This window comes from Eretmochelys imbricata, chromosome 12 (genome assembly GCF_965152235.1).
Source record: "Eretmochelys imbricata isolate rEreImb1 chromosome 12, rEreImb1.hap1, whole genome shotgun sequence".
NCBI classification, from domain to species: domain Eukaryota; kingdom Metazoa; phylum Chordata; order Testudines; family Cheloniidae; genus Eretmochelys; species Eretmochelys imbricata.
The window spans coordinates 40,613,910-40,626,686 of NC_135583.1; the positions used below are offsets into that span (position 1 = coordinate 40,613,910).

At 53.9% G+C, this 12,777-nt stretch overlaps 1 protein-coding gene across 1 annotated transcript in view; it reads left to right on the forward strand.

Moving 5' to 3' along the window:
• SPIRE2 (spire type actin nucleation factor 2) overlaps positions 1 to 12,777 on the forward strand; it is a 43,216-nt gene that overhangs the window by 15,539 nt on the left and 14,900 nt on the right. Inside the window, exons 2-5 of the mRNA XM_077831100.1 lie at positions 1,476 to 1,513; positions 5,413 to 5,772; positions 10,902 to 10,985; positions 12,344 to 12,508. Of these exons, the coding sequence (XP_077687226.1) occupies positions 1,476 to 1,513; positions 5,413 to 5,772; positions 10,902 to 10,985; positions 12,344 to 12,508 (647 nt within the window). The remainder of the gene's footprint in view (positions 1 to 1,475; positions 1,514 to 5,412; positions 5,773 to 10,901; positions 10,986 to 12,343; positions 12,509 to 12,777) is intronic.

The following is a 12,777-nucleotide window of genomic DNA, read 5'->3' on the forward strand; positions in this document are numbered from 1 at the left end:
ATCGGTGAAGTGATGAAGTGAGCTGTAGCTCAGGAAAGCTCATGCTCACATAAATTGGTTAGTCTCTAAGGTGCCACAAGTACTCCTTTTCTTTTTGCGAATACAGACTAACACGGCTGTTACTCTGACACCTCAGTATGTGCTCTCAGTGCGACGCTGTGGCGAAAAGGGCTAATGTGATCCTTGGATGTATAAAAAGAGGAATAGCCAGTAGACAAAGGGAGGTGAACTTGCCTCTGTACACAATGCTGGTAAGACTGCTATTAGAACACTGTGTCCAGTTCCGGTGTCCACACCTTAGAAGGGATGTGGAAATCCTGGATATAGTTCAAAGGAGGGGCACAAAAATGATCCCGGGTCTGGAAAACAAGCCTTGTGGTGTGAGGCTTATGGAGCTCAGTTTGTTCCGTTCGTTGAAGAGAAGGATGAGAGGTGATGTTATCACTTTGCCCTGAAACGTGGAAAAGAGATCTGAGTTGGGTGGGCAGGGGAGGATCTTTTCTACCCTGCTGACAAGGCAGAACAAAAATCAGTGGCCGGAAGTTGAAGTTAGACAAACTCAACCTTAAAATGATGCCTTTTCCTAGCTGTGAGGGTAACAAAATATTAGACCATCTTCCCAGAGGAGCTGGCAGCCTCACCACCACGTGGGGCCTTTGAGATTAGCTGTCTTTCCCGAGGCCATGCTTTAATCCAGCTTCTGGGGAACATTCTGCAGCTTCTGGGGAACATTCTACAGGAGAAAGAAAAGGAGTACTTGTGGCACCTTAGAAACTAACCAATTTATTTGAGCATAAGCTTTCGTGAGCTACAGCTCACTTCATCGGATGCATACTGTGGAAAGTGTAGAAGATCTTTTTATACACACAAAGCATGAAAAAATACCTCCCCGCACCCTATTCTCCTGCTGGTAATAGCTTATCTAAAGTGATCACTCTCCTTACAATGTGTATGATAATCAAGTTCGGCCATTTCCAGCACAAATCCAGGTGTCCCCCCCCACACACACACAAACCCACTCTCCTGTTGGTAATAGCTTATCTAAAGTGACCACTCTCCTTACACTCTTATCTAAAGTGACCACTCTCCTTACTATTTTTTCATGCTTTGTGTGTATAAAAAGATCTTCTACACTTTCCACAGTATGCATCCGATGAAGTGAGCTGTAGCTCACGAAAGCTTATGCTCAAATAAATTGGTTAGTCTCTAAGGTGCCACAAGTACTCCTTTTCTTTTTGCGAATACAGACTAACACGGCTGTTACTCTGAAACCTAATTCTACAGGAGCTCAGTCTAGATGATCACAGTGGTCCCTCTGGCCTTGAATCTATGGGATCGAAGTGTAAATAACTTACAGGCACATAAATTACCAGAGTTATAAAAGCAAAGCTTCAGGAGTTAGATTTATAACCCAAACGCCCAATGTTCTGCAGCTGCCAGAGAAGCATTAACGGTGTCTGTTTCTCCCTTCACAGAGCTTCCCCTGACCCTGTCACCCTCAATGGAAGCACAGGTATGTCGTGAATGTGATTTTTCAGAAAACTGTTCAAGCAAATCTCATTTCGTGTATGTGTGTGTGTGCGGATGTGGATGTGCACAGACAGTTTCTTTTTAAACCCAAACAGAGCTCTGACGACAGCATTAGCATTGGGGGCGGGGCTAGAGATGCTCAGACACTTTCTAGACCTGCTGCTTCCTGCTGTGTCCTGGCCTTTGCCCTGCTGGATCCTGCAGTCAGCATGAATGGTGGGGGCTGAGGGAGGAGGAAGCATTGTTCCCTGTGATTATTGTACACAGGAAAATTCCATTCAAAAAAGCATGATGTGGCCATTTGGGGAACTCCTTTGTCATGGTTGCAGGGCTAGCTGGACCTCTCGCCCCATTCTGGTCTCACTGACTCCCGCTCAGGTGCCAGGTCTCCTGCCTTTCTCTCTCCTGGGGTGAAGTAACGTGATTCTCTCACCGTTAGACCAGGCCCTGGGCTACATCAACCAGTGTATGGGTGATCTGACTGAGTTCAGCACTTGTGGCTCTTACCAGTGAGAGTCTGAGATCAATGGGGATTCTAGACTGACCAGCCAGCCAGCTTGTTTAATATATTAACAGTAGGGAGAAATCATAAGATAAGAGAAAAGGGGGTTTAAAACAGCAAACAGTCTGCACACATGTCTATCTTACTTAGAGGCTTACCATTCCCTGATGGAAGCCTAGGAAAGCCTAACATCTTCAGACACCCCAGCACGGTCTGAGTGTCAGTCTGAACACCTTCTCAGCAACAACTGCCTGACCTCCGGGCAGACTGCCTTTTTAATGCTTCAGTCCTTTTGATCTTCTGGCCCCAGTACTGGGAGAGCAAGCTTTGTAATGGGGCTTATTGCTCAGGCATTATCTCTTAACCACCCTGGGAGTTGGCGTATCTTGAACTATTGTTCCACTTCCTGCTTGTTTTTCCAGCAGCCTGCTGCTAATGTAAACCAACACATGAATAAGTGAGCACACCAATACCCCGTCACACACACAATTCATCAATTGTCACAGAGCCGCCCTGGGTCTGTCACACTCTTCTCAGGAGAAAGATTCAAGGACTGAACTAAGAATATAGGTGGGTCACTGATTGATTCTCCTGCTGTGTAACCATGTGCCCTGACAGAGAGAGGTGAAGAGCCAGAGGCTGCTGTAAATATGGCCATTAAAGTTCAGAGTGGGTGCATAGGTCATGACCTGCCCCGACACACAGAGCCAGAGTAGCCGGGAGGCCTTCCAGGGCATTCTGTCTCTCCCCAGTTGCAATGACTAGCCTCAAAGCATGAACATAATGGAACAGGTGCAGTGCATCTTCTGGCGTTATAGGGGACAGTTCCTTTATGCTGCCGTCTGGCGTGGTGTCAGCAGGCTGGGCAATCGCTGTTCTCAAACCATAGGACCTGGTGTTTTGCTCCCTTTCCCTGCTCCATCCCCACATGTAACCAGTGCATATGAAAGGGCAGCAGCTCCATGCGCTGGCTTGGTTCCAGGCCACGGCTGCTGAGCCAACGCCCCGCTGCATCCCAGGGTGCTGCTTTGATTACCCTGGCAGCTGGGTGGCTCTTGTTTGATCAGCCCTTTCATACTGGTTTTGAAATTGGGGACACATTTTTTTGCCAGCTGCCACTGGCTGGGGTTTCATATTTTACCAGCCAATCAGACTGCACCATGACTGCCTGTGATCAGAAAAGGAGTACTTGTGGCACCTTAGAGGCTAACCAATTTATTTGAGCATGAGCTTTCGTGAGCTACAGCAATTGTGATCAGTGCAATTGGCCAAAGAAAGCTCCAGCCAGTTAGAAACGCAGGAGAGCAATCAGGGTGCTTCTACTATGTTATTAACCAATTGTAGAAACGCAGCAGAGCATTTGAAACGGGTTAATTGTCTTATGAACCGCAGTAATATCTCCATGCTCACCCCTCACCTCTCGATTCCCCACCCACGTACCTACTTCATCTATCTAGGAAGAGCTGCCTGACAGCCTGACTTGAGCAACTGCTCTCCCTGCTCCAGACCCCTGCAGGTCTCAGTTTCTAGGGGCTGTATCCTCATGGGGGATCCCCACCCCAGGGCCTCTCGGTGCCAATTCCATTTGAAGCGACTGGAGCATGGCTGGTCCTGGAGCCTTCCTTCACAGTAACTGCCCACTCCAGGCCTGGTTCCCCAGCCTTGCGCTGACTTAGTAAATGGTGGTAGCAGCAGCTGCAGGCCCAGAGCCCTCAGTCTGAGCATCGCTGCCCTAGGCTTGCCAAACTCCTTAATGTGCCTCCCGCAGCTCTTTGTAGCACAGGATATTTGGGTGACTGAATTATTAACCCATCTAAATTATTAACCAGCCAGGAGGCTTTGACTATGTTATTAACCAATTGTAGTTGATAAAATAATAATACTCGATCAGTCATTTTGCTGTGAGAAAAACATCTGTCTGTATGTACAAATACATATATATAAAAATAGTGAATGAATTCACAGGACTGTGGCTCTTTTGGGTAATGTTGCTCGCTAATTTGACTCCTGAACCCTGTCACTGTCCTAGGTTTAATGGAGCCGTTGGAGTCATTCTGCTGACTTTGGCGGGCTTTGGATCAATCCCTGGTCTGCCTTAGCAGCAGGGTGCAGGCAGAGATAAGCTATCAGCGCAGTGGCCTTTCGTAGACTGCCGTAGGCTGTGTGCGCCCGGGTCAGGAATGTATCCCGGTCCAAAGTTCAGCCCGTTTCCACTCCCCCTGCCTGAGCCACTTTCTCTCCCCTCCCCCAACAGCACGTGCCTCCTCCCGCAGGGCCTGGGGTAGGTAACAGTGCAGTGCCTGTTGGTCCCAGCAGGACTGTCCCCGAAGTCTGCTGCTGCTTTCCCTCAATGCCCTGGGCTGGCTCATGCTTCCCTCCACTCCCGTGATAATGGAGTCCCAGTAAACAGCAAAGGCCTGGAAGATTCCTGGGGGCAGGAGAGGCAGCCAGCTTCATGGCCCAAACAGCATCATAAGCCTCTCACAGCCAGCTCGTAAGGTCATGGGAGGCTGTGGCTGGCGGCTGAGGGATGGAGTATCTGTCACCATGTATCCTACAGCTCCCTTCCCACCCACCTGCCAGCCCGGGGAGCACCAGGGGACCCTTTTCTCTCACGCTGCTCCGGGCAGCTTTGCATCTGCAGGCTTCATGGGAAAGCGGATGGGCTGTATCTAATACAGACGCAGGGCTGAGGAGGCTGGGGCTGGAACATGGAGCTGTCACTTCCCAGTCACCAGCTGGCCCCATCCCTGCTTGTTACTAATCATATCACGGAGCCTCTCTGCAGGGATAGGGTGGGGCAGGGTCTCTCTAGGTGTGGCCAGACTCCCCCCAGACTAAGCACTACCCTTAGCGGGAGCCAAGTTTGGTAATACACAGCAGGCTCCTAGGGGGTGCTACGCAGTGATGGACATCCTTCAAATGGCAGCAGCAGGTGAAACGCACGGGCGGAGGGAAGGAAGGCATGATGCGATACCTGGCCCATTCCAGTGCTTGGCCACAGAGCTTTGTGATGCCTCCTCCCACGTCATGCCCCCCTGCTCTCCTTGGGCCTTTCTCAAGAGCCCTCGGCCGGCGTCCTAGCGCTGAAATCAATGGTCTAGCTCTTCCTTGCCCTCCAGGCGGGCGGCATAGCGCCTGCTGGCTGCCCAAGATGCAATCGGCAAACGGGAAAGTCTGTGCGCCCGGCATTTAAACCGCACCTTGTGCCCTTCCTGCTGGCCGCCTCCCTGGTGCACACCCTGGCATCATTTGGGGGTAGAGATGGCAGAGCAGCTACACGGGCTGTCTCAGCCTCCTCCCCTCCTGAGGCTTCTCAGTGTAGCTCCCTTTCCCAGCCCCTGCCTCAGCCTGTGCTCTGCTCTCCCATGTCCTTGCAGATGGTGCAGTCGCTGGGATTTGCCATTTACCGGGCGCTGGACTGGGGGCTGGACGAGAGTGAGGAGCGAGAGCTGAGCCCCCAGCTGGAGAAGCTGATCGACCTCATGGCCAACAGCGACTCTGATGACAGCGGCTGCGGCATGGCGGACGAGGGCTACGGGGGGCAGGATGAAGAGGAGGAGGCTGTGGAGGGGCTCCCCCGAGCCGTGCGCACCTTCGGGCAGGCCATGAGGATGTGCGCCGCTCGCCTGACGGCCCCCCAGGAAGCACTGCAACATTACCAGGCTGTGTGCAGGGCCCTCTTTGTGGAGACGGTGGAGCTGAAGGCTTTTCTCACCAAGATCCGGGAAGCTAAGGAGGTGAGAGCCAGCCTTCCCCGCAGGAGCCTGGGGCGACCCGTCCTCCCCGAGAGCCACAGCGTGTGGCAGTGATGCATGGCTAGGTGCCCACACCCTGTGGTACTGCCATAGGGATCGGCTGGGAGGCTTCTTCACCACTTGCGTTGCCCTCTAAGCCACTGGTGCTGCACTCTGGCCCAGAGGGGGCAGCATCGGAGTGCTGGGTGAAGTCGCCCCTGAAGAAATGCTGCTCTTCGTGTTGTGTTGCATTAAGGACCTGATTCCACACTGCTTTGCTGTAGCGTTATGAGTAGAGTCACCCCAGTGTAAAAGTGGAGTAACACAGAGCTACCCAGGACCCCCAGTGTGTAAAACGCTGCAGATCTCAGGGCCCTGGTAGCTGGGTATCTACTTCCTAAGGAAAATCCTTAGAAGTCTGCATGTCTAACTGTCGGGGGGACCAGGGTCTGGGGCATCCCTAGGATTTCCTTCAGACTTTTGTCCTCCGGGACAGCTGGTGAAAGCCAGCCATTTGATGCCAACAGACTGGCTTCTCCATCCCACAGTGGCTCTGGACTTTGCTATCAGACATTGCTCTCATCCAGGTCACGCTCTCCTCAGTGATTCTGGTGCAGGGGCCATACAGTAACTGGCCCACGGCCTAATGTTCTGCCTTTTCCAAGCCTTCTGTTGAAGGGGAGGGGGTACTGGGAGCAGGAATCGGTGATGCGAATACTCAGTATGGCTTAGTTCCTTCTCCCCGGCTCGCACAGCACTTTGCACAGGTTCATTGTGTGCCCTCACCCCATGTGACTCACAACATCAGAGGCTCAAGAGCAGGAGATGACATGTGAGATGCCAGGGCAGGGTTGGTCCCTACAGACTCTCCTCCAGGGCTTTGTTCAGCCCAGCATTGGGTGACTCCATTGACGGGGTCCCTTTGGGAGGCGACTCCCCAGGCTGATACATCTTGCCATGAGGGCGTGTCCCTGGATAGTCCCCAAAATCTCCCTTTGTCTTATTTCATCCCCTGGGTACTGATTTATACCCCCTATATACTGCCTGAGACAGTCCTCTCCCTGGGAGGGAGGTGTTCTGAGCCCCATTTTATGATGATTGTCCCAGTCACACAGCAAGTCCGTGGCAGAGCCAGGATCCCAGTCCTCTGCTCTAACCATCAGCCCACACGTCCCCCTCCCCAGGCCTCTGTCCATGGTGTGCCAGGGCCCAGAGGAGGCTGCCCACCATGTGCATTTTGCCCTGGCGCTGCACCCAGGGCAGAGCCAGGATGAGATTGTATAAAAATGGGGCAACAGGAGAAATCAGGAGGTAAGCCCCTTGAAACCCTCGATAGCTAGACCGAGAGGTGGCTCATTAGCTTTCTGTGAGAGGTTTCCCTATATCCTGGTGTGGGGAAAGCCACGAGCATCCCCGAGCCCTAACCCAGAGCTGCCATTCAACAGCTAATTTCAGCTCCTCTGTCTCTTTTTAAAAGACCGTGTCCCACCCCAGCCCTGACTGATAGTGTGCCCACGCAGCTCCCCCAGCCGGCAGCTTTCCAACCCAGGAACTGTGGACACGGCCCAGTGTGCTCAGGCAGGGAATTCCCAGCACAATACCTGCGGTCCCAGTGAGTATCTCAGGTGTGCCATCTGGTGGCCAGATACCACAGAACACTTACACTCTTCTATGGCCGGACTCTCCTGTTAGGTAATTAGAAAAGGAGGACTTGTGGCACCTTAGAGACTAACCAATTTATTTGAGCATGAGCTTTCGTGAGCTATAGCTCACTTCATCGGAGTGCTACTCTGAAACCTGTTAGGTAATTAGCACTGCTGAACAGTGCGCTTAATGCTGTACAAGACACACACCTGCCCCTGGTCCCTGTCCCAGAGCTTACAGTCTTTATTGAGCAGCTAGTGCTTGCAATGAGCGGGATGGGGGAATAGCTCCTGGGTCCCCCTGAGTAGGAGAAGTAAAAGCAGTAATACAGGAACGGAACTGAGTACATCAGAGCACCCTGCTGAGTGCTCCATTGCTAAACGCAGAGGGGCCAGACCCTCGGTTCTCTGGCAAGGCCTGGACTAGCGGGAGGAATATCACTAGTTACGTGCAGGTCTGGGAGGGCAGGAGTCTGAATCTTTGGCTCTTCCCGGTGTACCTAGCTGCTCTAGCCTAAGATAATGATGATGACTGGTATCGTAATAGTGCCCAGAGGCTCTGGTCAGGATCAGGGCCCCATTGTGATGTACACACACACAGTACGAGATTGTCCCTGTTCCACAGAACATAGCATCTCACCAAGCAGCAGAGCCAATGAGGGGAGAGAGGGCAGAGCAATTCGGTGGCAGCAGGACCCAGGTTGCAGAGCTGAGCTGTGTGCGTCAGTCACTGGCTTTGAGTCTGTTTGGTTTGCTTTTCTCTGCCTCTCCTCCCAGAGGTTGTAATGACCCCCTAGCGCAGCCATTGTGTGTGATGCTGTGTGAGACGCAGCCCCTGCCCCCTAGGAGCTTACAGGCAAACAGACGTGGCAGGACGTGCAGGGGAGTCTCCAAGATGCTCCACGAGGCCCAGTATTTGCCTTTGCAGGGGAGTGAATCTGTTCTACAGCGTCACCATTCCCTGTGTGATAGGTGGGGTGTTCAAGACCCCATTGGCATGGCAGGGGTTTGGTGTCTTGTGGCACCTGCTCTGGCACAAGTCAGGCAAACCCGCAGTCCCAGCCTCAAGGGGGTTAAAGATAAAGCTGCAGTCTCCTAGGATTGCCTTGAGCTTCGCCCTTATGGGTAATCACAAGGCAATAATCTGTTCCAGGAAGTGAGCTCGTAAATCCAACAGCAAAGGCATGTGGTCGGGAATTGTTGGGGTCAGCGGTGTTACCAAAGAGTCTGTTTACTTGCTCATTAAACTTATGAAACAGCTCAAGAACAATGTATCCACCTCCCCTTGCTCATCCATCCCGACACCCATGTCTCCAGCAATGCCTGGGGCATGAGTTGTGCTGGGCTCCAGAAATGCCACATAGGGAGCCTGATGTCCTGCTGGGCATTGCGGTGCCTGGTGGAGGGGAGAATTTCTGAGATGCTGCGGGGGTGTGGGGGAAAGGCTGTGACCCCATTTATAGGGTGGGAGGAAGCAAGGACCCACTGACTGCAGTAAGCACTCATCTGATGTTGGGCATGTGGCGGAGAGGTTCAGCAGGCGCTCCGCCCACACAGCCTGAACACTGGAAGGGAAACCCTGTATATATTTAGGGTCACAAGATGATGGCAGGACTATGCCCCATGTCCACATGCTGTGGATGCCCTTCCCACATGGGCATGAGTACCCATTTCCCAGGGCAGCCTGGGAATAAGATGTACCTTTTTTAAAGTGACAGTCATTAACCACTGGGACCATCTACCCAGGGCCATGGCGGAGTCTCCGTCACTGATAACTTTTACATCAAGACAGGGTTTTATTTTAGAAAAATCTGCTGTAGGACTTATTGTGGGACAGTTCTCTGGCCTGTGCTATCCAGGAGTCAGACTGGATGAGCATAGTGGTCCCTTCTGGCCTTGGAATCTATGCAGACCTCTGACACTGCAGCCCACAGGCACGGGCAGCAAGGCATTAGAAGGTTCCCCCAAGTCCTTCGCAGCAGGCCCACACCTGCCCAGATGCACTATCCCTGCTCGTAATGACATCCAGGAGGCAGCTGCAAGCAGCCACCATGTTATTACCCAGCTCCACGCAACAGGCACGCAGGTCATGCAGAATGGGTCGGGCTGTGGGGAGGATTTAAGATTGCCAAAGATGATCTGATGCAGGCAGAACCGGCGAGGTGCCAAATACTGCCCCTAGAGCTGCCCTTCCCACTCTGATGACTTCCTGGCTCTCCCATATGGTTTGAACAGGCTGGCCCAGGTCCTTCCAGCTGAGGGAAATGCACCTTCCATTATTTCAGCCACGGGTTAGAAAGTCTGCAGCATATTCCCGGGGCAGTTGTCTGTGCACCAGCCAGAGTGCAGGGCTGTCAGCAGCTCCCTGCTGTGGCCAGGTCAGATGCCGCACGGTGGAAGTGGACAATGCTTCAGCATCACATGAGATGAGCCCGGGAAACACAACCACAATTTTCCAGCAATGACAGGGTCTCAGGGTTTTCTCAGTGACAGCTAGGCTCTGAGCTGCGGTGGGTTTATTAGCAATAAGTAATAGTTCTCATTCCTCTGCTGCCTGTCATTCCAAAGGTCCCCAGAGCGTGTTCCAAATTACACACAGCTCCAGTGAAATGCAGCCCCTCTGGGGGGAAGGCAGTAACCATCCATCCATCCCAACGCTGTAGGGAAGTGACAAAACCTCTTCTCCCAGGAAGTGCCATGGGACCTTTAATATCCAGACCGAACAGGCCAGGCCTCAGCTTGCCAAACAGTAAAACTGCATGGAAATCGAAGTGTCCAGAGCTTCTCCTGGGGCGCACGTTGCTGCTGGGGAAGACACAGGGGCTGTGCTTAGAGTCCATTCCAGGTGCTCCCAGAATCCAGGGGGGATGCAAAGCCAGCTCCCATCCTCCCCCAGAGGTGCTTCCACGTGGCTCAGTTGAGATGGAACAGTCCTAGGATGTATTTGGCAAGACCCATAAGCACAGATCATGAATATTCCCTTGGGCCCAGCATGCTCCTGGCTAAGAACCTCCCGGGACTCCAGTCAATGGCACCTGGATGGTCTTCCTGCCCAGATCTCTACCCTAAGCTGTGGTTAACAGGCCCCAGCTAGGGGAATGGGTGGCTGGGGTCAGACCCAATGCATGACCAGACTTGCTGCTGCTGCAGAGTAGCTCCTTGGGGCAGGGACCATCCCTTCTTTGTGACTTGTACCTGGCCAGGCACATTCAGTGCCCAGTAGCCTACGGAAGCTGAGCCTTGTGGAGCTTTGATGGAAGTCCTCGACACCGCCCAAACCCCTAATGGGAGTGTAATTGTATCCAGGGGGAGGGATTGGCAGTTGGGGCAGATGGGGGCCGAGAATCTGGGCACTCCACTCTTTCCTCCTGCCCAGGGGGTCTCTCTTTTTACGGGACCTGTTCAGCCAGGATTCTCCTAGGAGCAGGTTTGGCTGCTGAGGTGTTGGGGACCCAGCATGGGGAACGTGACATTTCTGTGCTGCTGCAGATGCTGAGGAAGCTGAAGGAACAGGAGGAAGAGCTGGAGGAGAGGTCGACGGATGAGCTCGATAACCTGCGGAACACAGATTGGGTAAGTGGTGCAGAGTCGTCTCCCTGCGGGCACTTTGACCAGCACCTCTTGCCTTGCAGGAGACAGAGGTAGTGACAGGCTGATGGAAACCTCCTGTCCGGGCGTTCTTGTTCTGGCAGCCTAATGAACAGAAGAAGCCCCTGGGGAGAAGGGCTGGGACCCCGCGGGCCCAGCGGTGTGGGAACCTGCAAACACTGGCGGCTTAGACGTGTTGCAGGGGAGACCCAGTTGTTCCTGGGACAGCAGGCGCTAGGGGTGCTGCAGAGACTGCGTGCTCAACCTTGCAGATTTATATCACCTCTGGCCAACAAAGGAGATGCTGATGGACCATTCCATCTAGTCTGCCATGACAGTGTGGGTGGGAGGTCATCACGAAAATGGGGGAGCCCCCCAAGTCCTGCTGGGGACCCCTTCAAGGACTGGATACAGATTCCTGAGAGAGGCAGAATGATTGCGGCCATTGCGGTCACTGGGAGGGGCGTAGAGAGTAGAGAGTGTAGGGAACCCGGAGGGGAGTGGGGGGCACTTGGACAGGTCGTAGCTAGAGAATGGGGCACTGACCCTACCTCCCCAGCATCAGGGTCATGATCCAGAGCCTCCCCCCACTGCTCCCCAGGGAGCAGGAGAGCTGGGAAGGAAACGGACACCTTTGCAGTACAGACACTGCCCTCTCACCTCAGCCTGCCCAGCCAAGAAAGCCACAATAGCCAGGCCATTGGCTTTGGCATGGACCAGGACATGGGCGGTCAGGCCCAGTGGTCGGAGCAGCGGCGCTCAGAGCCAGCGTTAGGAATCAGGAGCCCAGTGAAGGGCTGAGGAACCAGGAGGAGGGCAGGAACAGGCTGGATCAAGGCAAACGCAGGAGAGATCGGAACTGTGGGCGAATGCGTTGAGCAGCCATTGGCCAAGTACTGCTGCTGGGCTTAGGAGCAGCCCTGGCAATGTGCTCAGCCAGGCAGGCCGTCTGGCCAGTTTCGGCTGTGGTTGTCAGCTGATCCCAGGCCCAGCTGCAGGCCTTCGTTCCTGACAGGCTTCTGGGCATAGTCTCATCCTCTAGACTGGAAGCTGCTTGCCACCCCCATTGGAGTTAGAGATGGAAAGGGCAGTGTGAGGTGATCCCGTCCATCTCCCTGCCAGCGCAGGACGGTTCCCCACACCAGGGCTAAGCATGCTACCTCCCCCCGACCCCCCCAGCCAAGTCCCAGTGGCGGGGGGAGCACACATAGAGCCCCTGCTGGGCTCTGTTCACAGCGCTCATGTCCCATGGTTAGCCGGGGCTCCCTTCCCCCATGGGGAAGCCAGTGACGCCGTGGGTCATCTCCTCGGTAAGGGGCAGTTGCCCATTGTATCTGTTCCAGGCCAGGCTGTGGGTGCAGCTGATGCGGGAGCTACGCGATGGTGTGAAGCTGAAGAAAGTCCAGGAGAAGCAGTACAACCCCCTGCCCACCGAGTACCAGCTGACGCCCTTTGAAATGCTGATGCAGGACATCCGGGCACGCAACTACAAGCTTCGCAAAGTCATGGTGAGCACAGCCATGCCCGAAGGGCCTGAGCCATGGCCACGGGGTGATTGCCATGGACTGCAAGGGTCACCCACACCATCTGCCTTTGGGCTCGAGACCCCGCACCCCACCCTCACATCCTGGCCCTGTTGATGCTGAAGGCCTAGCTCATTGTAGGGCTCATGCTGCTGCTGGGACACCCCGCACTGGACATTTCAGAGCCACCCCCAGGGTAATACATGCCCCTCCACTTAGACCAACTCACCCTAGTGCCTCCGCATATCAGAGAA